The sequence below is a fragment of the Cyphellophora attinorum genome, assembly GCF_001299255.1.
Source record: "Cyphellophora attinorum strain CBS 131958 chromosome Unknown Contig8, whole genome shotgun sequence".
NCBI lineage: Eukaryota > Fungi > Ascomycota > Eurotiomycetes > Chaetothyriales > Cyphellophoraceae > Cyphellophora > Cyphellophora attinorum.
In genome coordinates, this window is record NW_017253236.1 from 870,226 (window position 1) to 891,773 (window position 21,548).

Sequence of the window (21,548 nt, forward strand, 5' to 3'; positions counted from 1 at the left end):
GCCGCCTGCTTGCAAAGCCGTGATTTCAAAGCCGGAACCAATCTATCAAAGACCAGTCTCCCCGATAGTAGCTGACAAGCAAGACCGGATAGCAGAGGCAGGGGCTGTGGGTAGTAGAAATCGTGTGTTCTCCGGGTGATTCTCCGGTCAATGCGGACAGCAGATAAGCTGGCACAATCTTGTTATGAGATGGACACCTTAGTGCTCAAGCTCCTCGCCCTCGACGTCCTCGATGGAGTCGCTGGCAACCTCCTCGTAGTCGCGCTCAAGAGCAGCAAGATCTTCACGCGCCTCGGAGAATTCACCTTCCTCCATACCCTCACCAACGTACCAATCTGTGACAAATTAGTGACTAATCGTTAATAGGATTGACGTCGACTTACGAACGAAGGCACGCTTGGAGTACATGAGGTCGAACTTGTGTGAGAGAGCACCCCAAGCCTCGGCAATGGCGGTGGTATTGGAGAGCATGCACACAGCGCGGTTAACCTTGGCGAGATCTCCATTGGGAACCATCTGAGGTGGCTGGTAGCAGATACCAATCTTGAAGCCAGTCGGGCACCAGTCAACGAATTGAATGGTGCGCTTGGTCTTGAGAGAGGCGACTGCAGAGTGAACATCGTTGGGAACGACATCACCACGGTATAGCAGACAAGTGGCCATGTACTTGCCAGTGCGAGGATCACACTTAACCATCTGGTTGTTGGGCTCGAAGCAAGAGTTCGAGATCTCCTGCACCGAGTTGGACTCGTGCGAGGCCTTGGCGGCTGAGACGACTGGGGAGTAGGCGACCAGAGGGAAGTGGATACGCGGGTATGGCACAAGATTGGTCTGGAACTCGTTGAGATCGACGTTGAGGGAACCGTCGAAGCGGAGGGAGGCAGTGATGGATGAGACGACTGTGATTGATTAGTCATGTGCGAAAAAATGGGAATGATCAGACTCGCCTTGAGCAATGAGACGGTTCAAGTTCTCATAGTTGGGGCGCTCGATACCCAAGTTGCGACGGCAGATGTCGTAGATGGCCTCGTTGTCGACCATGAATGAGCAATCCGAGTGCTCCAGAGTAGTGTGAGTAGTAAGGATCGAGTTGTATGGCTCAACGACAGCGTTGGAGACCTGAGGCGCAGGGTAGACGGAGAACTCAAGCTTGCACTTCTTGCCGTAGTCGACAGATAGACGCTCCATCAACAAGGCGCCGAAGCCAGAGCCAGTGCCACCACCGAAGGAGTGGAAGACAAGGAAGCCCTGAAGACCAGCGCAGTTGTCGGCGACACGGCGAATCTTGTCGAGGACCTGGTCGATGAGCTCCTTGCCCACGGTGTAGTGACCTCGAGCATAGTTGTTGGATGCGTCCTCCTTGCCAGTGATCATGTGCTCAGGGTGGAAGAGCGATCGGTATGTGCCAGTGCGGACCTCATCGACGACATTGGGTTCGAGATCGCAGTAGATGGTACGCGGGACATATTTGCCTTGGCCTGTGCCTTTGTCAGTATTCCTGTCACTATCTTGATCATTAGGCACTCTTGCGCCCACCTGTCTCGGAGAAGAAAGTGCTGAAGCCTTGGTCAGGATCAGCGGCTTTGCGCTCGGGAGTAAGGTATCCATCGGGCTGTCGAGGATGTTAGCAGGGTCGCATCGGTGGCGGCGGTGAGGGGCATCTTACCTGAATGCCGTGCTCGAGGCAGTAGAGCTGGTAACGTTAGTAAACATGGCAGATTCGCAGGCTGAGGTTTACGAACCTCCCAGCAGGAGTTGGCGATCTGGCAACCGGCCTGGCCGACTATACGTAGTATGTTAGTAGGCGATCAAGGAGAGGAGTCGGTGGACAGGGGTTGTCGCCTGCGCTCGACGCGTCTCGAACGTACCGTTGAGGGAGATGACTTCTCTCATATTGGCGTGGTACTTGTTGAAGTCAGAGTATTACGAGGAGTAGGTGCAAGAGGCGTCGACTCGTGGACAACAGGGTACAAGGAGCGTGCCGCTGAGAGTCGTGCTGGAGGCAAGATGAGGGAGGACCGAATGTTGACAGTGGGGTATTTTGTTTCTGCACACCGCCTGGTTGATTGGAAAAGCGCGTAGCCCGCTTTTGGAAGGAGTCTTGGCATTAAGTGGCTCGGCTTCACTTGAAGAGCACAAGTGACGTGCATATCACGATTGACCGAGAGAAATGATTACGAAGTCAGATACACAACATCACTTCGCAGTGCTTGTACTACCGCGAATCTAGGATAGTCTCCCGAGAGGTACAAGCAGACAACATGTTGCCACTCGTCATGTACCTCATCTGTATGGTGGCACCCTTCACTCTTGCCAACACCGAGAAAGTCATCTTCGTCACTCCTGAAGCCCAAGACTTCGTCCACGATGCCAGTCTCGACAATCTGCTGCTCGAGCGCTTGACATCGGCCAACTTCTCTCTGCGAACATATGTAAATGCTACGTTTCCAACAGAAGATGCTCCCAAGGGTACCGAAACGTGGCTACTGCTTGAGGATCTCACACCTAATCAGCGCCATGAAGTGCGCATCTGCTGGCTCGCTACACAACCCACTTCTTTCTGGCTGTACACGCATACCATGGTCGAGGTGTTCTCGGATCCAACATTGCTCTCAGCGGTGACCGATTACTCAAACAGGCGTCGTAGGAGCATCTCTTCGGCCGAACTCGACGAATTTCGATCAAGGAGCGATCGCAGAGCACCGAGCAGCGACAGACCGAGCACGTTCCTGTTCCTGCAGATCCATGCTGCAGCAGATTATTTCAGCCTGAACGATGACTTGATGAAGAATGTACCGCCAGTCCATGCGGACATCATCCTTGATCCGTATCTGCTCAACATCTTTCCGCAGTCACTTGTGCCAACAGCTGTGTACATCGTGATCATCGCCATCATCGGCTGGTTCGTGTCAGGCTGGATATACAGCAATCTGATCCATCCCTTGCTTGCCGAGGAGCCAAAGCCAGCCAAGAAGGCGGAGTGAGCTTGCCACCACAACTTGCTTAGCTCAGATCAAAGACTTACACGCCTTCTGCTCAGTACTGGCAGACAGTCACGTTTTCTCGAGACGGCGCCTCAAGTCACGCCCATCTGGTAAGGATCCTGCAGCTGATCATAGTCCGTCATCAACGAGAACAGCGGAAATTCCTCCGCATACGATGGGAGGCTGGGTATTCCAGACCCAGCCGGAGAGACTTCGTTCAATCCTGCCAATTGATCGAAACCATAAGTCGGGAAAGCGAACTGCTGTTGCGCTTCAGCCTCATCTGCCAGGTTCCCAGACGTGGTCAACACTGGCCCTCGCCCCTCAGCAGGCATGTCGAAGTTGATCGACCACGGCTCCTGCTGTTGTATCGCATCGTTGAAGATACCGAACCCTGTGTCAAAGCCCTGTGTCATCATGTCGTTCATCGGCTGCTGCTGCTGCATCTGATTCTGGTTCTGGTTTTGATTCTGATCAGCGAGTTTCGGCAATTCGGGAGTCTCCTTGATCGGGTCGCCGAAGATGTTGTGAATATCTTTCCGCCGCCTGTGCAATTCTCGTTGTTCTCGGCGACGAATGTGTTCCATGGCAGCATCGCGGAGGTGGCCGGTAATCTGCTCGTATCGTCGCGCGGATGGGTCGTCTCTGGCCATGACGGACAGGACAGAGATTGCCTGGTCGAGGCTGCTGAGGAGAGGAAAGTTGCGGTCGAAGTCTCCAAAAATGGAGAAGCCAATCACCATGGCGCTTACTGAAATACATTAGCCTTGATGTGTTGCAGGAGGCATTCGACTTACCAAATGAAGAGTTGGTGACCACAAACAATCGCTTTGGTACGCCAGGCGTGTGCACGAGATCGCTCGCGATCTCCACGCTCCTCAGCGCTGCATCGATGCAAGCCTCGCTCAGAGTACTGGTGACCTCACTGCTGCTGCCACTCGCGACAGCTGGTCCGGCCTTATCCTCCTCCTCTTCTTCGCCGCCGCCGGTCATGCTCTGTTGCTGGTTGGAATGCAACTGCTGCTGTTTCCTCCGCCTCTTCAGCTTCCCACTGACCTTGAATATCAAGAACGGCCGCGTCAACAGAATGATGCTCCAGTAGTACGCGCTTTTCAAATGTGCAACACCGATGGTCTGCTGCAACGTCGGCGAACCACTGCCAGGCGTTTGATCCAGCCCGTCTTGGTGCAGACCAGCAGGAAGCTGTAGCGTCCAATCCCTGTACTGCCGACTTATGCTCTCAACAAGCTGTACGCTTACTTCCCTCCGGCAGTAGACCTCGTTCATGATGCGCTCGAAGATGAAGCATATCCTCAGCATTGCCGAGCTGTTGAGCCCTGCCATTTGGATAGTCTCATAGTCTCTTGACTTTGCGTCCCAACTCACACTCCCGCCGTCCACTTCACTCGTCGCAGGCGGTCGACCAAGACTGGCACTCATGTATAAGTCCAACATGCGCAAGCTCTTCCACACTCGTTCTCTAGTCTCACGCTCTTTCTGCTCGAAGAGCCGGCTGATGTCGCCTCTGTGCAGACCCAGTGCATATGCCGCTCGCACGGCGATACCGAGTAGCATGAACGCACCATTTCGCCGACACGCAGTGAGCATGAAAAACGTGATGAGGGCGTAGCTCTGGATCGTCATGACGGACGGATCGTCCATGAAGCTGGCGGCTACCAGTTCACGCCCCCGTTGCAGGTACACTTCAGCAACAGAAGGCGCGCCGTCGACACCAGGGCTGACTCCTTGCTCGTTGACCTCTCTTCCCTCGGACCCGAGCTTGACTTGCGTGCCGATGGCAAGAACGAGATAATATATACTGGCCTCGATGCCGTCTTCTTCTTTCTCCGGCAGAGCAGCCCAACGGCTCACAGATTCGAGGATCTCGCCTTGTTCGAACAGGTCAATGAAGCCGCTGGAGGCGAGCAGGTAGTGCCTGACCAGGTTCCGAGCCTCGCTCGCTGAGGGCCGCTTCACTTTCCGACCCTTGGGTAGAGGTATGCTGGCGTTGACTTCCACCATGGCATGTCTCAAGGGATCCCTGGTGAGACCACTTTCCCCAATCTCCGCCTTGACTAATCTGCGGATGTTTTGGACGAATGCCAGGTTCGACGAGTCTCCGACGAATATGAACTTGCCATGGCCATCTTTTAGTAGACGTGCTAGCTTAGGAACAGGAGCTCTTGATGCAGGATCTTGAACATCAACGCCGCTGCCTGGATCAGCATGCGTTATTGGGTGAGGGTTGAACATCATGTCAGGTATTGCTTCCAGGGTGGGGGTCCTTGCGGCAGATCTACCGCCAGACAATTCGAGAAGTGACTCAATAGCAATTTCTGCATCTTTCGTCGTAGTGTCTCGAGCTAAGTCCACGGCCAGAGCGTTGTCCAATGTGAGACGTCGGGATGGATCCGTGTCTCCTGGCATTCCAGCGTCGTTGACTTCACCGTAAGAATTCTGCTGGAATTGCTGCCCGTCATCTGGCGAGATGTACTCGCCGTTAGTGCCGTGATCAATTGGGCTTAATCCAGCTATAGAGCTCCGTTTCCGTCGAGCAGAGAAGCCGTCTGAGAATTTACACGACGATTCTCGACTACGACGCTTGCATAGAAGACAAGGATGCGATCCATCGCATTTCTCTTTCCGTCTCTGTTGGCACTTGAATTAGCAAAAGCATTCAACGCACGTTCAAGCCACAGCATAATGGCAAAACGAACCTTGCATGTATCACAGGCTCGAGCCACTCGTTTCCGATCCTCGTCTTTCACGCGAGGACGAGGCATCGAGATCGATTGGCCCTTGTCCAGGAGGTACTGAGCCGAAAAGCAGTGGTGGATCGGTACCAAACTCCAGGGAAGTGGGCGATCGGATGAGGTACTCGTGCATATAAGCAGGACTTTCTGGGACGAGTCTAAAAGTCACTGCGTCCCATGTTTTACAATCGAACTGCTCAGATGCTACATCCAGTGCTGCGCACGTGCCTGTCTGACTTTGCTACCGAGGGAGATGAAGCTGAATTCGAGATTAGTCGGATGTGGGACGCGACGAGACCGCAAACAAGTGGAGGCGGGGAGCCTGGGCCAGTCTGGGGGTGACCAATCATCACAGGGACGAGATAATCAGGGCAAGCACGATTTTGCGCCGCTTCTCCCTCCCTTTCATCGTCCTACGCGTCGAACGAAACAATTCTTGCTGCGGCCTCAGCATTCATTTCAATATGATCAAGAGAAGGAGCACTGGCTCAGCGCTCACGAGTACATACTGTCAATGAAACTATGTCTTTTGAAGTTGCCGAAGCATTGGAATTTCTGCTACATGTCGAAGTGGTCCTCCGCAATGAATGTGCGCGGGAAAGAAGCCAATGCAGCAAATGCGAAATTCAGGACGCTGAAGCAGACACATTAAGCGTTGATAGCGCCGGACGTGGCCAGCTGCGTACCTTCTGACTTAGAATCCAATGGAGCCATCATGATGTCGTACTTGAGCTGCTTCTTAGCAGTCTTGTCACCCTCGAGAGGCACAAAGTCAACAACAAGGGAGTCCTTCACAGCAAAAACCGAGTCATCGTCAAGATACGGGCTGTCCTTGTCGAAAATCTGGGTCGTGATGGGCTTGTAGCCTTCCACGAGAACCTGGTCGAAGGTAAGAAGCTTTCACGGTGCGCGGACGAGAACAACTTACAATCAAGTGAATGTGCGCCGGACGGTATGGGTGACGATCCAGAAGCTGCAGAAGCTTGCCGGCCGGTCCGTCGTATGGGATGGGGTATGGTGTTGGCCGAATGGCGTAGTACGCATATTCGCCGTTCTCATCCGTCTCAAACTTGCCTCGGAGGTTCAGATCTTTCTGGTTGGGATCTTGTTGCTCATAGTAGCCGTTCGTCGAGCACTCCCATACATCGATTGTTGCGCCCTTGAGCGGTTTCTTGGTCTTTGCACACATCACTTTACCGTGCATGTACACTGGCTCGGCATCCGCGGGCGTGTCGTGGCTAATGTTGGCGCCCTTTGGAAGTGTGGGATGGTCGTGACGGAAGAAGGGACCCAGGATGGCGCTGGCTGTTGCTACATCTGCAGCCTCGGCAGCCTTCTTGTAGGTAATCTCGTCGACCAAGCTGGGGAAGTGTCAGACACGCCAGAAAGACTCAGTCGGATAAGGCACTTACGATTCGATACCAAGAACATCACACATGAGCTGGCCTTCGTTGCGCTTCTCATCCGACATCTGTCCAGACCAGTTGATCATGTTGACACCTTCCATCCATTCGTCCGCCGTGAGGTCTACCTCTCGCGCCCAGTCGTGAAGATGGCGGATCAGACTGGAGAGGACCTCCTTGACACGAGGGTTGGCCTTAGGGCCAGTCGCATCAATGACATGCTGTGTGAAGTTTGGGTCGTACTTGGGAGCGGCGCTGCCCATCTTGAAAGCTAAGGGCAGACGAAGGGTTGGGGCGTGGAATCGTCTCTGGTGTTCTGACGAGGGGCAGGGCGGATAGTGCACAGAGTATCAGAATCGCCGGTCTGTCACGTTTTGATATAGGGGTCTCTCCTGCGATATCGCAAGAATTGCAGGTAAGATGAAAATGCTGCCAGCGTGCCCGCTTCCCAGGGGTCTAGAACTGTATATAAACCGACATTGACTTCCGTCGTAATGGTGGCCGCTTGCCGAAGGACACAGTCGTTCATCATCACGACCCCGCGCATTGAGAACTCTCCAACACGCTATTCTGCACCCCAGGGCAGGTGCTTGGACCAATGAATGGCCCTCTATCTACAAGTCTCTAGGCCCCATTCGTCAGCTCTTGGGAGCTTCGGATCGATGACCGGCAATCGCCCTCGCCCTCACAGAAACGCGACGCCAATGCTGCGCGGAACAGCATTTTGCCCCAGTCGGTCTCTTGAACACCAATGATGATCAACGCTTGTGTCAAGTGGCCAACTCGCCAGCAGAGAGACCAAGACATGCTGGCCACGGTCCGTGTGCTCTTTGGCATGGGATAGGTACTTGCTTTACAGTCCTCCGGTCGGCCTCTCGGCGCGTAAGCTCGATGAGCGCTACTCAAGGCAGTCGCGCCGCTTGATTTGCCTGTCAGCAACGACGCTCAAAGAACGCAATCCAGCAACAGCTCCATCAGGCTGGACCACGAGGTTCGTCATCATGGCGATATTGCTGTACATGCAATGGAAGACACGAAGTAAGGCCAAGCCTGCAGGACCGGTGCGACAAGCAGGCAATATGTCATCTCGCAGAATGAGAAACAGTCAACTGCATGTTTCACGATCTGAAGAACGACTGGATTTTGACAGCGGAGTTTCGACCTTTCTCGTCCAGGGTCAGGATACATCGCCATCGACGGTCGGACCTGCACACCGCTACGCAGGGAAGCCATCGCATCTCCGTTCCTGCATTTCGGGCGTGACAGCGTGGAGAAGCCGTAGCATAATGGCTCTCGGGCAAGCACAGTAACTCATGTAGGTCGCCTGGAAGGAAGGCGCAACTGCCTCCTTCTAGACTCGCCAGCTGCGCACGCTGATTAGCTTCTGATGCTTTCTGTGGGATGGCTCAGATCACAATCAAGCTGCATGCTGCCGTCCCACGTCCAACGTCAACACTAATATGCGGTGGTACAATTCGCCAACTTTGAGATGTCTCTCGAAGACGCATTATCCAAGCAATATCCTCGGAGAGCCAGAAACATCGACCTCAGGTAGGTGGGAAAGTCCCTCCCAACTGGAACAGCGTCGTACTGCCGTGAACGCTGCCTCACAAACACCACGGCTTCGTGTCTGTTGTGCTATCCTTGGATCGTGCCGAACCCCTTTCTCGCGTCATGCTGTCCCTTATTCATAACATTCCCATGATACTCGCGCCCGCAAAACATCAACAAGTCGAATCTGCTTGTCGGCCAGGTATTGCAGGATTCATTGTTCACGCATCTCAGGACGAAAGGACAGACAACTGCATTCTCCATCAAGCATGGAGACACTCGAATGTTACAGGACGCCGCCAACCTCTCCTCAGCCAGTCGAAACAGATGTGATGAGAACTCGTTCGAAACGCGTTGCCATCTCATCTCCGTCCCGACCTTTGTCTCCACGAGACGTACCGCTTCCAATTTCTCCTGTTCCAAGTTCGCCTTACCCGAGAGTCCTGTCACTATCAGGCTCTTCCGTCTCATCGAGACAAACGCGACCGTCAACGGACGGTCAGATCACTCCAAGAGCAACGACTCCAGGCAGCCCGCCACAAAGGCCGCCGCGTCCGCCTACATCTCTTCTCAACATTCGACCCACTATAATCCTCGCACCACTACTCGTACCGTCCCTTCCGCCGGCTGACCGGCCAGTATTTCTGAAAGGCAAGAATTCCTTCTCCACTGGCTCGACGTCGCTCAGCAATCCAGACCTCAGCATCGGCACTTGCAGCACATGGGAAGAGCAACCTTCCTCGGATTTGACGCCACCGTCGCCATTGTTCTCGCCCACCAGCAAGCAGCCCCAGTGCTCTTTCGTCAGTCCGGTCGAGCACAGGTCTGTCCTACACGATAAGCGACGCCCATCCTTGCCGACGCTACCGAAGGCCGTGATCAAGTCTCATCGATACAACAGCCATGCTCCGATCTACTCGCACAAACACAGCAACAGCTACAGTCCCACCTCGGCCCGACACCCATCAACCGGCAGCTCAGCCCATCCCTCCACCGAGACACCTTCAGCCACCTCCTCGCCATCGAGCTCACTAATCCGCCTCTCCCCTCCTCATCCACCATCGCCATCACCATACCCACCGCCAACCTCGCCTCTGCCACTCCCTCCATGCCCCTCACCCCTCGCCCAAACCCACCACTCCTACGTCCGAACACCGCACCACATCATTCGCCATCAACGACAAAGGCCCGTGTCCCCCACGAAACGGGCCTCGATCCGCCTCTGCGACCCCAACGACGACCTTGAAATCACTCCCATCCGAGACACAGACTACACCACCACTACCAGCTACCTCCAGCCCTCCGACCACGACATCTTCCGTCCCATGTCCCTTTCGCCGCCACCGCTTGCCTCGTTTCACTCGCCACTGTATCCTGACCTGGGTTTCTCCCGCCATCGCCACGCGAACAGCCATCATCAGTTTGATGAAGAAGGACATCCTGGTGAGATGATGGTGCCGGATTGCGCCGACGATTTCGATCCGCTCCCTCATCAGAACAGCAGCGGTGAAAGGCGACGGTGGCGGACACACAGACGACTATGGATGGTGGCAACGGTGTCACTGGTGGCAGTCTTAGTTGGTGGCATCCTCTGTGGCGTGCTTTGGCGTCTGAGTCAATGAGCATGAGCGCGATGGGATAAGCGCGGGATCGATTGCAGCACGATGAGCTGTGGAAAGCTGCAAGGCAGTGAGTCCACAGACAGTATCGAAGCCTACCGCAAGCAGGAAATTAAAAGCGAGAGATAGATTGTATTGCAGATACATTGGAAACGAACGCTGAGAGCCTCATGCACCACAAACTGCAGCTGCAAGCCTTCTCTTTGAGGAGGGCGCAAAAGTACCCTACACAGTTACACTCAAGTCCTCGATCGAACCCCAACGATGTCATGACCGTTGCCTGACTCTGCCACTCACTCACTGCACGCCTCAGAGCATGGGACTGGAAACCTCGTCAGCCGGTCTGTACGTAGCCGTCGTGTCATCCGGTCTTGCGAACGAGTCCTTGACATTCGCACCTGCCCGCCTCGTCACCCGCTCTTGCCAGTCATTCGCTCCTGCCAGCCAGCTCCTCATCTTTGCTCTTGTCGATGCTCCGCGCTTGCAGCTCCTGCCGACTGTTCCTTGCCGCCCTCACATGCCAAGCATTCCTTGTCATCCGGTCTCGCCGTCCCAATCGCTGTCAACCGGTTTCCTTGAGTTCCTGTCAACCGGCGCGACTTAATGGCTAGACACCCTACACCTCGAACGAGCTTATAGGAGCATCTGCTCAACGTCGCGGTTGCTACTACTGGCGGACATCCCAGAGGATGATGATGATCATGCTGTAGTGCGCTCAGACTGTTTGGCTGAGTTTGATGACGTACAAGGTCGGCTGCTGGACGAAGCAGGAAGAGAGGTGGGAACAAATATATGCCCGCTGAACATTTGCCATATGGCACCTCAAGCAAACAAGCAAGGGATATCCTCAGCAACGCAGGCCCAACGCCTAGCTGCAAAACCACAGATAATCCATCTCACAAGCGGGCACCTCGCAGAGGGTTCGTCCTCTCGCCGTACGCATCTGTCTGGTATTTACCCGCAGTGCAAAGTACGCTCTGCTCATCACACCTTCCCCGACATCGCTGCATCATGTGTTGCGGCTTTCCACTCCCCTGTTCCCTCAGCTGGAAGTCTCCACCCCTCGCCATCTCCCGGACACACCCCTCTGTACCACCCTTCCGGCCAGGTCCTGGTCTTGACCCTCTCTGCCAGAAATCCCGCCTGCTGCACATTGCACTCGTCCGCAATCTGCCTCAGTCTGCGCTCTGCCCACTCTCGCTGGAAGTCTGTAGCTGTATCCACTGCTACGCTCGTGCTGAGCGCCCAGGGGAGGTGGCAACCTGATGCGCTGCGGACCAGGGGAAGGGAGCCGGCAAGAATGCTTGAAGGCGTGGGAAAGTGGGACCATAGGAAGTTGGGCGATTTTGGAGTCAAAGAGTTGGAAGTGTCTATCTGCGAGCGCGACCCATCCAGGTAGCGAGGTACTGTGGGACCGAAGCAACGATGCCGTCTGTCATGGCGCGCATAGTGTCAGTAGCGTGCTGGAGTAAGGTGGTGTGCTCGGCGGTGCTGAACATGGGAGGACGGCGAGTCATGCCGATTAGGAGGATCGAGCGAATGAGTTGGTTGACCTGGACACGCATGGCGCGGATGCCGTTGGAGAGTTCGGCCATGTTGAAGAGAGCGTATTCGTGGCAGTAGCCAAGTGGCATGAGATCTTCGTAGTCGAAGCTACCAGGCGGCAGGTCGGACTTTTGGATGACTCGACGCGGAGCGCTGCCGAGAACGGTGTGTGCAGCCCCAACAGCTTCCTCGTCGAGAGTGACGGCCATGCTCACAAGGGAGGTGAGCTCTTCTGGGGTTGATGTCGTTGCTGGTGGGTGGCGTGTCTTGCCCCAGAAGGCGGTGTATTTGACAGTGAATTCGAAGCAGCGCCAGAGAGCGCCCATAACGGTGCCGGGCTGGCCTTCGATGTGGCTGGGCATGGTACGGGCAGCTATTGTGAGATCGGAGATGCATTCGGGGAGATCGATACGTCTTTGCATGCAGTTGACACAGATCGGTATGGCGGCTTGTACGAAGAGTCGACGGCCATCGATGGTGGCGAACTGAGCAGGACCTCGGATCTCCAGGAGAGCAGCAGCGCCTTCCGCGTGGTTGGACCAAGCGCTCAAGGTACTGACGTGCTTCTGACGCGGATCAGGAGATTTCGAATCCGGGTTGGCGAAGGTCTCGTACATTATGAGAATGGTCACAGCAAGAACTGTTGCGTCCTTCTTCACCTCGTATGGATCGCATATTGCTCGGTTTAGGGCACGTACCGCGGCCAGGTACTTGGCTGATGCGTGCTCAGGGAGTGGCGCTGAGAGAGGTTCTGGAGGGAAGTGGTACAAGGAGATGAGGCCAAGTGCCAGTACGGAGTTGTAGAGTGCCAGAGAACTGGCATCTGGCGCAGAAGCTGAAAGGTTCGAGAGCGGATGTTGTGCGCTCTCGAAGAATGTGTTCTGCCTGTGCTCCTGCGGCGTGAAGTGCGTGAAGAAGAACTCCATAGCTTGCGTCTCGAGCTGTGTAGGTAGAACATCGACGTCGCCGGAGAAGGTCTTCTGCTCGGGCCCGAGACTGATAGGCAGCGGTGCACTGCCCGCATGCCGAGGAGTGCTATTGCTGGTTGAAGATGACTCTGGATAGGAATAGTCGAGGTCGTCACGCCTTGCATTTTCCGCGTGACTTCCTGTGTCTCGTCCAAGAACATCATATCGACAGCGTCACGGTAGCCGCCGCATTCCCGCTTTGCTTTCTCGCAGTTCTGACATATTCCGGGACGCTGATCGCAGCGTATCTTGCGCTTTCGGCACGTCAGACAGCCTTTAGATGGTGGTCCACGATATGGCATGGTTGCAAAGCAGAGATTTGCAGATCTAGTGTGTTCTGACGAGGAAGTCGCGACTTCGGTAGTAAATCATAGAATGCAGCTACTCCTGAGTCGCTACCAGAGTGCTCTTGTAGATGTATGAGCGCAGCAAAGGGCGTATAGAATGCCGGCGCCGAGTATTGGCCTAGACCTCCGCCTTACTCCCTACGCCTCGTAGCTGTAGCCTAAGGACCTTTGGTCGACTGTCGTGATATAACGGTTGCCTTTCGCGGCGCATACCGAAGGAGTCAGAGCTTACCTCTCCCACGTGGTTGGACACGTGTAATGGCCGTGTTTATGCATAGAACGGGCGCCTGAAATGATCTACTGAGGTATATGAGGCTGTTCAACATACCTTATAGGGCCTTGCGGCATATTCTACTGAGTTTCGGCACGGAGAGGGACAAGATCACCATAGCTGAAAAGCCAGGAAAACTCAATTCAATCTCGCATAAACGCTGTCACACCAACAACTGGGCTGCCTGGGCATTCCAAAGATAGCTGGAGGCGCAGATTCGAGGAGAAAGTGGACTGGTGGTTAAGGGGAAGGTTCATGGAAATTTGTAGGCTGCTAGCAAAATGCTGGAGCGCCGTTGATATTCATCTGAGATGGACTCAAGTCGATACAACTATCGAAGAGGGACTAATGCTGCACATGGCTAGGCGGTACCAAGCCTTTGGCTTAAGCAAGACGATAGGTGTATCATCTCGCTTCGGGGCGGATACCGACCGCAGTCATTGGCCAGCGGGCGCCCATTGCACCCAGTAGTAGATCTAGCCGGTCTTGAGCCGGTTGGGGGCCATGCCATAGCGTCGGGAGTCCTCCTGGAGCCTCCGGAATATGCCCATGGCACTGTCCAGAGACAATCAGCTCTCACCACGCAGGGGTGGCAGAGGTGGTGTTGACTTCGTCAGCCCAGGAATCTGTGCTGCTTTCGAAAGCGTGGCCAGACACAGCACCAACATCTTCCTTCTTCAGAGCGATGTTCTCCTGACCACTCGCACTGTCATATGCCGTCGAATCGGTGCTCATCCAGCCGCCATCACCAGAGACAGGAGCAGCTTTAGCCCAATCGTCTGTGCCACCAGTAGTAGCGCCACCAGCATCGGCATCCCATCCTCCGCCAATAGCGCCAGCACCAGCATCCCAGTCGCCGCCGCCCCCAGCAGCTGCATCGTCGCCAGCATTGTCCCAACCAGCACCCGTGCCATCAGCACCTTCACGTTCAGCGTCTCGCTTGGCCTTGCGCTCATCGATGAATCTCTTCTGATCCTCGAATTCAGCCTTGAGATCTTTGTCAAAGTCAGGATAGTCTTCACGCAGCTCAGACAAGACTTCCATCTCCTCGGGGGTATCTTCAGAGTCGAGGTGGCCAGACCACCAGGAGAAGAAGATCGTGGCAGCGGCGACTTGTCGGAGATCCGCCGGTGCAGTCTCATCTCTGTAGATGTCCTCTATTGACCGTTAGTGCCAGCTGGCAGTGAACTTGAGTGACGCCTTACCGATGAGATCCCAACTCAGACGACGGTCTTTCTCACGCTGGAACTTGGCCATCTTGCGCATGCGCTTGATGATCTTTTCCTGGAAGTCACGGGCAGGCACCTCGATGCTCTCGGCTGCGCGGATGATCTTGATGTAGCGAGCCAACGTCTCTGGATCGTCTTCGTCGTACTGTAATCAAGTTAGCTTTGAACAGCGAATGAGTTGCATCTGCTCACTGTGTCGAACTCAACAATCTCCTTGTTCTCAATGCATCGCCGGATCCACTCCAAGATCTCTTTGATCGCCTTTTCGTCACAATGCTTCGGCAATTCGATGAGCTTCTCGCCTCTAATGATGTCTGCTCTGAATAGGTCTGAGAATAGGACAAGCGCTTCCCGAGGAAACTTCTGTACGATGAGATCTAGAGCGCCAGTTGCGGGATTACGATGGAAGATTGGGACAAAGTGCTTCTGGAAGTCGTCACTGTATGAAGTGTCAGTTCTCGTTCAACGCTACTGATGATGATGGAAAACATACCCGTCGCATTTCTCAGTGAACTTTGACAGCACTGCCGAATCTCGTGAGCGACGTTGCGAGGGCTTGAGGCCGACACAAGTATGAAGTCGAAGTGCGCAAGCTGGTAGACTCACTGATGCCGCGATTACGCTGAGGCTTGTCTTCAGTCTCACCAAAGTCGGCCATGTTGACGGATTGAGTCTCCTTATTGTTGTCTGAAGTGCTGTGAACCGCTGTCCAGGCTCGTAGAGTATGAGTGTATGATGCGGAGAGCGCTTCGAGTTGTCGATGAAGGCAAGCAACGAAAGACAGTGACTGTGGTAAGTGGGGCCTTGCTGCCAAGACCTATCGCACCTGCGACTTGACGATAGAAGTCTCAATTCAGGGTCAGGTCAGGGTGAGGTATGCAGATTGCCGCAGTGCCGAAGCTTTTGTTTCGGAAACTGAGGCTTGGGTAGATGATAGACGACAGCAAACATATTGACCCAGGCCAGCCTTGCGGGAACGGCTCCCAAACGATATCAGATCGGCTAGCAAACAATGCAATTACCTACCGCACGGCTTTCAGCTCCAGCGCCGTCTTGGATACGAGACCCGTACGCTTCCACCGTAGCTGTCCCCTTTGTCGATAGAGCTTTCTTCCAAATTCCAAGGGCGATCGTGATGGGACTGATCTCCTTCAAGTGCTGCGGATGAAGACAAAGCGCGAACGCGACGAAGCCGATGTTTGGCCATACCGGATCCGAGACAGCTGACCTACACCTCTCCTATTCCTTGAAGAGCCTGGCTACCTACAATATCGAAGAACTGCCGATGTGTCAAGCAATTGGCTTGCAAAATGCAATCAGTTGCATGAAGAAAGAAGGCAAGAAGTGGTAGTGTGCAGGCTTAAACTATCTTGCTCTCGGACCTTGCGGAGTTAACTTCCTTGAGCCATGAGCATGATTGTGCCTGGTCTCACTGCCAGTCCTTCTGTACACCCAGGGACATCAATGCTGGATCATCATCGTTCACTTCGTTGTACACATCACAGACATTAGTATAGCCTGCAGAAGCCTTGTCCACGCCTAGACCTCCCAGTCCAAGCCATCGCTGTCGAAGAGGTCATCAAGATCATCATCTTCCCACTCGACCACTTTCTTTCCCGGAGCTTCCTGGCATTGCGCCTTCTTTCGCTTGAACTCAGCCAAGAGTGCTTGCTCAGCATCTCTCGCTTTCCGCGCCTTCGCCTCTGCCTCCGCCGCCCGCTTAGCAGCGAGTTCCTCCCCAAATCGCCGCACGATGTCGCACTCCTCCTTTGTGAACTGCCGACGGACTTCCTTGATTGCCTTGACGCGATGCTCCTTGTCTTCTTCGAGCTCGAATTCACTCTTTGGCGTGCTGGATGTCGGGTCCTCTGTCGTGGTGTTTGTCTTTTGGGTGGATTGCTCTGATAGTCTTTGGGCTTTGAGCGCCTGGCTGAGCGTTTCAGCGTTGAGGTGTGATGACTCCATAGTTGCGATACGGCGATCTTTGGTGAGAATGCTTCTGGCGTACTCTGAATCAAGTCAACAGGTGGGATATGGGAGCTGTCGAATGACTTGTTAATGCTTGAGCCACGAGGACGATGGTGTGAGTGGCTCAATAATGGACAGACATTCTTAAAGGGGCGCTCTGACCACTCTGTTGCCTTAAAGCCTCCGTTTGTGTGAAGCACTGCTATCTGTCACCGTGGCGAGGCGAGCTGCTTTGTTTGTTGCTAGGAGATATGGTGATGGTGACAGCTGGAGGCAGTTCAAGTGATGACTCTGTATGGCTGTCAAACTTGCAGAAAGGCAGCAGGTGTGTGCATGGTCTGTGCAGAGATCAGTGCAAGAATGCGTTGGTGTAGATGCCTCATCAAGCAGGCTTCAGACAGAGAGCTTCGCAAGCTGTCCATGAATTGATCATGCCGTAGAAGCAGGGGTATCTCGTCTATGTGGAAAAGCTTTTCGAAGTCCGCCAAAATGCTTTTACTGCCGCGCTATGCAAGTGCCCACATCCACCTTCGCTGTCATGCCTCGCTACTGTGTGGAAAACCGGCACCGGTGCACCTCAGGCCGGAAACTCGTCATCTACAATCAGCCGCGTACTGATACTCATTGCGTTCAGCTCCCGACTCAGCAGCAGGAAGCTGTACGGCATCTGTAGTGTCACCACCTTAGAGCCTGCTTCACTGTCTCCCGCTGTGATACAGCGCTTGCACTGCCGATTGAAAGCCGTGAAGCCACAACTCTCGCAGATCTCCACATTGTGCACGTCCGAGCTCAGCATCAGACGCTCGCGCATCAGCTGGCTGGCGCCGTATGCGATCAAGCAGTCGCGCTCCATTTCTCCCAAACGCAGACCGCCGTCTCGAGAGCGGCCTTCCATGGGCTGACGGGTGAGGATAGCTCTAGGTCCACGCGCGCGTGAGTGCATCTTATCTTGCACCATGTGCTTGAGCTTCTGATAATAGATGGGGCCGGTAAACACGTAAGCTGGCAATGGTTCGCCTGTGACGCCTGAGGTGAGGTAGTCCTTCCCGTCATAGGAGAAGCCGTGGTTCATGAGGACTTGTGACATGTCGTCGAGCTGGGAGCCACCAAAGGCAGTGCCGTACTCAAACTTGCCATCAAGGATGCCGGCTTTTCCGGAAACAAGCTCCAGCATTTTGCCGACGGTCATACGAGATGGGAAGCCGTGCGGGTTCATGATGATATCCGGCGTGACGCCTTGGTCACTGAAAGGCATATCTTCTTGGGAGACGATGATTCCGACCACTCCCTTTTGTCCGTGGCGGGAGGAGAACTTGTCGCCAACTTCGGGGATACGGGTTTGCCGGGTCTGAATCTTGATGAGTTGCGAACCGTTCTCGACTTCAGAGACCATGACTTTGTCTACGTAGGAGAAATCGCTGAGCTTGTATCGTTGAGGTTGAGGTATGGCATTGTCCGAATCGTGCCCGTTTCCGTTGTCAGAGAAGCCTGAGCTGTTGGCGTTCTGCGGTAGGTGCTTATTGATGAAGACTTCTCCTGCCGAGATCTTCTCACCCACACGTGCGATGCCATCGTAGTCCAGCAAGGCGTGCTCTTTTACATTGACACCGGTCTGCTGATCGATCGTCGGCTCACGAACACTGTCCTTACTGCCGTTCGGGTAGAGCTTTAGTGAAACAGGATACTTTCGAAGTACCTGGCATCGTCCAAAACCTCGATCAACACTGGCACGATTCAGAACCAAAGCGTCTTCAATGTCGTACCCACTGAAGGACATGACAGCCACTGTAGCGTTCTGACCAGCCGGAAGTTGGTCGTATTTGATTAGCTCGATTGTCCGTGTCTTGACAAGCGGTTTCTGAGGGTACACCATGAGGTAGAGTATTGTGTCAATGCGCAGAAACTGGTTGCTGGCAATAGCACCGATGGCCTGTTTACCCATAGCACACTGGTAGGTGTTTCTAGGTGACTGGTTATGGTGTGGATATGGGATGAGACCAGCAACGGCGCCTAATATCGTGAACGGCTCAATCTCCAGATGTGTCGTGTTCGTCGTGATATCATCCTCGGTGAGTGCAATCAAAGCGTCATTCATTTCATTCGTGTCCAAATATTCAACCAGACCTCTGGCGAGGAAGTCCTCGAAGTCCATTGATCCACGCTGAAGAGATTTGAGATATCTCTTCGTGACCTTGGACTTGCGGTCTTCGACAATGATCAGGGGCCGACAGACTCGACCTTCATCGGTCGCTATCTGTATGGCACTGTGGTGGTGGTTGATGAAGATGGAGACGAACTCAGAAATTCGGCCAGATCGTCTCAGCTTTCGAAAGGCGCCAAGGAATTGTGATGGATATCTCGTTACAGCGAGCGGAGTGCCATTCAGCATGACAAGATAAGAACCAGGAGCGTATAGCTCGGAGCCGCCGACTGAGCTGATATCTTCCGCCCCGAGCATGTAAATGATCCGCTTGATCGGCTCTTGCAGTTGTTCGGTTGTGATGTGTGTCATCAAGGCTGTGTTCTTGACCAAACCACAGCTCTCACCCTCGGGTGTGTCTGCAGGACATAACATGCCGAAAGACGACGGCTGAAGAGCACGCGGCCCAGACACTTTGCGAGTCTTCTCGAATTGAGATGAAATTCTCGTCATCATGCCTAATGTAGCAATAAAACTCAGGCGATTGAGGAGATGTGAGACACCGGCTCGCTCCATGCGGAATCGCTTGAGATTCCAGTTGCCTGTGGCAATGGCTCTGCTCATAGCCTGCGTGATCTGAGATGCGTGACCAATCATGATCGCACAGGGATCTGGAACTTCAGTCTTGTTCGGCCTCCTCAGGATCTTGTCCATGTTCAGCTTGATATCGAAGTTGTACTTCTTCCACGAATCTTCAAAGAGAAGTGATAACATTTGTCCTGCCAATTCAATACGCTTATTTCCAACGTAGTCGCGATCGTCCACCATATCAGGATTTTGCTTCGTCATGAGACATCGTCGAGCCATGTGAGCAATAAAGATTGCTTTAGGTCTGAAATCTAGATCTTCGATGGGGACATGTGCAAGGAGCACATTTGAGACAGCTTCGAGTGCCTCCTGAACATAGTTTCGCTTGACCTGGCCGAAGGGCGTCTGCTTTCGTGCGATTTTGATTCGGCTTCCAACGTGATCCAAGGCTTGCTGTTGGGTGTGAATGCCAAGCTTGATTGTTTCCTCAAAGTTTTCTGCGAAGTCGTCCTGAAGTGCCTGGTCTGTACCAGCAACGATAGTCATCATCTCCATGTCGTTCGCAACACCCATGGCTTTCAGGAGCACGCATATCGGGATTGGCTCCTGTAGAATATTGTGATTCATTGTGATCAAGCCCTTCCGAAGGCTAACGTAAGTCTTAGATTTTCGCGCGTGCGTTGAGCTTGTGCAAGAGGCTGTAATCAGACCCTTCTTAGGCTCTGTCTCGACAATGATACGATTCTTGCTCAACTGCTCTTGCATAAGAATGACTTTCTCGGTGCCATTCACGATGAAATATCCGCCTGGGTCGAGAGGGCATTCCTGTAAGTCGACCTGTTCCGCCTCTGTTTTCCCGGACAAAATACAGCGTGAAGATCGAAGCATGATTGGAAGCCTGCCAATGGTCATGCCCTTCCGTCGAAAGATCTGATTGCCTTTGGGATATTGAACGTCGACTAGGATTGGCGCGGCGTAGGTCAGATCTCTCAACCTGCACTCATTGGGTGAGACGGTCGACTCTCGTCCATCTCCGTAGTATTGCTCGTCGTAACGAGATGGCTTGCCCACATAGATGTTGAGATACTTGATGTAGAAATTCGGGTCGATGTCGCTGAGGATCAAGGCTCTGACTCAATGATTTTCTTGAGCTCGACCTCGACGAAGTGATTGAAGCTGTCGATGTGTTGATGAATCAGACCCTTGACCTTCAGAAATGCTGGTAGCAAATTCCACTTGTCTCGAGCCGTCTCAATGCTATCGGTGAGCAACTTCTGGTCGTAGAAGGGTTCCAGGATTGCACCGAAAGTATCTCTCGCGAGCGGCGCCTTCCGTGGCCTCTCGTCCTTCGTCTGAGATTTGACATGCTTTTCGTTCGAACTCTTGCCATGGGTGGCCACCTCTTCATCAATTTGTGCCTCAGGTGCCCTCCCCACAGGGCCTGCACTCTTCTTTCTCCTGGGAGGCATGATGTCGCCGTCTCATGCCACGAATCTTGTTACGACAATGGTATTGCTAGTCTCATCGCGATGCTTCAGCCAAATATTGAAAAACAACAGATTTGGTCACCAACTTCACTCCAGATGTCCCCACTCTCACGGGCAGCGGAATATCTATTGACCGGCATGACTCAGTGAGCTGCTCTCCCAGTCCTCATGCCCCAACGTAGTCAGGATACTCTTCTTGCAAGCGAATTAGACAAGCCTGTAGCACTATGTAGAGTAAAGTGACAACAAAACTTAGTGACAATATCAAAACGACGGCATTGTTATTTGGTGGGAAGGAGAGAGCTCACGTTGGAAACTATTGAGTGTAAGTCATTTTCTATCCTACAGTGCATTTCTGCTTTCTGTACGCATTGCCTCGAAGTTGCGTCGATCCGTGGTTATAGCAGCAACACATCCTGCGCTTTGACCTGCTCGCCGGTCCTCCGATCATTGCGCAATAATATAAGTGCCCGTTAACCCACACGCTTATCCCGCCTATCATCGCGCCATTCACTCCAGGGCTCGCAGTCCACCCGTACCTCCCAGCATCACAGGCTTCAGGCTCTTCCGCACCAATTCGATCCAGACCGCTGCCCCTCATTTCAAAATTCACGAATCACAAAGACACGACTCCCATACTCTTGTGTCGAGGTCCTCCGACTCTGTTCACGAAAGTGCATCTGTCTCGTGCACAG

At 53.7% G+C, this 21,548-nt stretch overlaps 8 protein-coding genes across 8 annotated transcripts; 2 read left to right on the plus strand and 6 right to left on the minus strand.

Annotated features, from left to right (window-relative positions):
- Window positions 1–198: 198 nt before the first annotated feature.
- On the minus strand, window positions 199–1,893 carry AB675_5626 (Tubulin alpha chain; the record flags this gene model as incomplete). The annotated part of the gene is made up of 8 exons (XM_018145854.1): window positions 199–335; window positions 384–899; window positions 963–1,296; window positions 1,417–1,478; window positions 1,537–1,612; window positions 1,667–1,693; window positions 1,743–1,783; window positions 1,869–1,893. The coding sequence occupies 8 exons, from the start codon at window positions 1,891–1,893 to the stop codon at window positions 199–201; spliced, it is 1,218 nt and encodes a 405-aa protein (XP_018002039.1).
- A 368-nt stretch (window positions 1,894–2,261) lies between these two features.
- AB675_5627 (uncharacterized protein) lies at window positions 2,262–2,984 on the plus strand (the record flags this gene model as incomplete). The annotated part of the gene is made up of 1 exon (XM_018145855.1): window positions 2,262–2,984. One exon carries the CDS (start codon window positions 2,262–2,264, stop codon window positions 2,982–2,984), a length of 723 nt encoding a protein of 240 aa, XP_018002105.1.
- A 92-nt stretch (window positions 2,985–3,076) lies between these two features.
- AB675_5628 (Catechol 1,2-dioxygenase) lies at window positions 3,077–7,403 on the minus strand (the record flags this gene model as incomplete). Its single annotated transcript, XM_018145856.1, has 5 exons — window positions 3,077–3,735; window positions 3,782–5,464; window positions 6,424–6,616; window positions 6,666–7,098; window positions 7,150–7,403. 5 exons carry the CDS (start codon window positions 7,401–7,403, stop codon window positions 3,077–3,079), a joined length of 3,222 nt encoding a protein of 1,073 aa, XP_018002133.1.
- A 1,557-nt stretch (window positions 7,404–8,960) lies between these two features.
- AB675_5629 (uncharacterized protein) lies at window positions 8,961–10,313 on the plus strand (the record flags this gene model as incomplete). The annotated part of the gene is made up of 1 exon (XM_018145857.1): window positions 8,961–10,313. One exon carries the CDS (start codon window positions 8,961–8,963, stop codon window positions 10,311–10,313), a length of 1,353 nt encoding a protein of 450 aa, XP_018001828.1.
- A 1,367-nt stretch (window positions 10,314–11,680) lies between these two features.
- On the minus strand, window positions 11,681–13,125 carry AB675_5630 (uncharacterized protein; the record flags this gene model as incomplete). Its single annotated transcript, XM_018145859.1, has 2 exons — window positions 11,681–12,910; window positions 12,961–13,125. 2 exons carry the CDS (start codon window positions 13,123–13,125, stop codon window positions 11,681–11,683), a joined length of 1,395 nt encoding a protein of 464 aa, XP_018002085.1.
- An 892-nt stretch (window positions 13,126–14,017) lies between these two features.
- Window positions 14,018–15,328, minus strand: AB675_5631 (uncharacterized protein; the record flags this gene model as incomplete). Its single annotated transcript, XM_018145860.1, has 5 exons — window positions 14,018–14,598; window positions 14,647–14,815; window positions 14,863–15,109; window positions 15,164–15,194; window positions 15,277–15,328. 5 exons carry the CDS (start codon window positions 15,326–15,328, stop codon window positions 14,018–14,020), a joined length of 1,080 nt encoding a protein of 359 aa, XP_018002026.1.
- Window positions 15,329–16,209: 881 nt separating this feature from the next.
- Window positions 16,210–16,635, minus strand: AB675_5632 (uncharacterized protein; the record flags this gene model as incomplete). Its single annotated transcript, XM_018145861.1, has 1 exon — window positions 16,210–16,635. One exon carries the CDS (start codon window positions 16,633–16,635, stop codon window positions 16,210–16,212), a length of 426 nt encoding a protein of 141 aa, XP_018001762.1.
- Window positions 16,636–17,215: 580 nt separating this feature from the next.
- AB675_5633 (DNA-directed RNA polymerase III subunit RPC2) lies at window positions 17,216–20,835 on the minus strand (the record flags this gene model as incomplete). Its single annotated transcript, XM_018145862.1, has 2 exons — window positions 17,216–20,480; window positions 20,501–20,835. The coding sequence occupies 2 exons, from the start codon at window positions 20,833–20,835 to the stop codon at window positions 17,216–17,218; spliced, it is 3,600 nt and encodes a 1,199-aa protein (XP_018001880.1).
- Window positions 20,836–21,548: the final 713 nt, after the last annotated feature.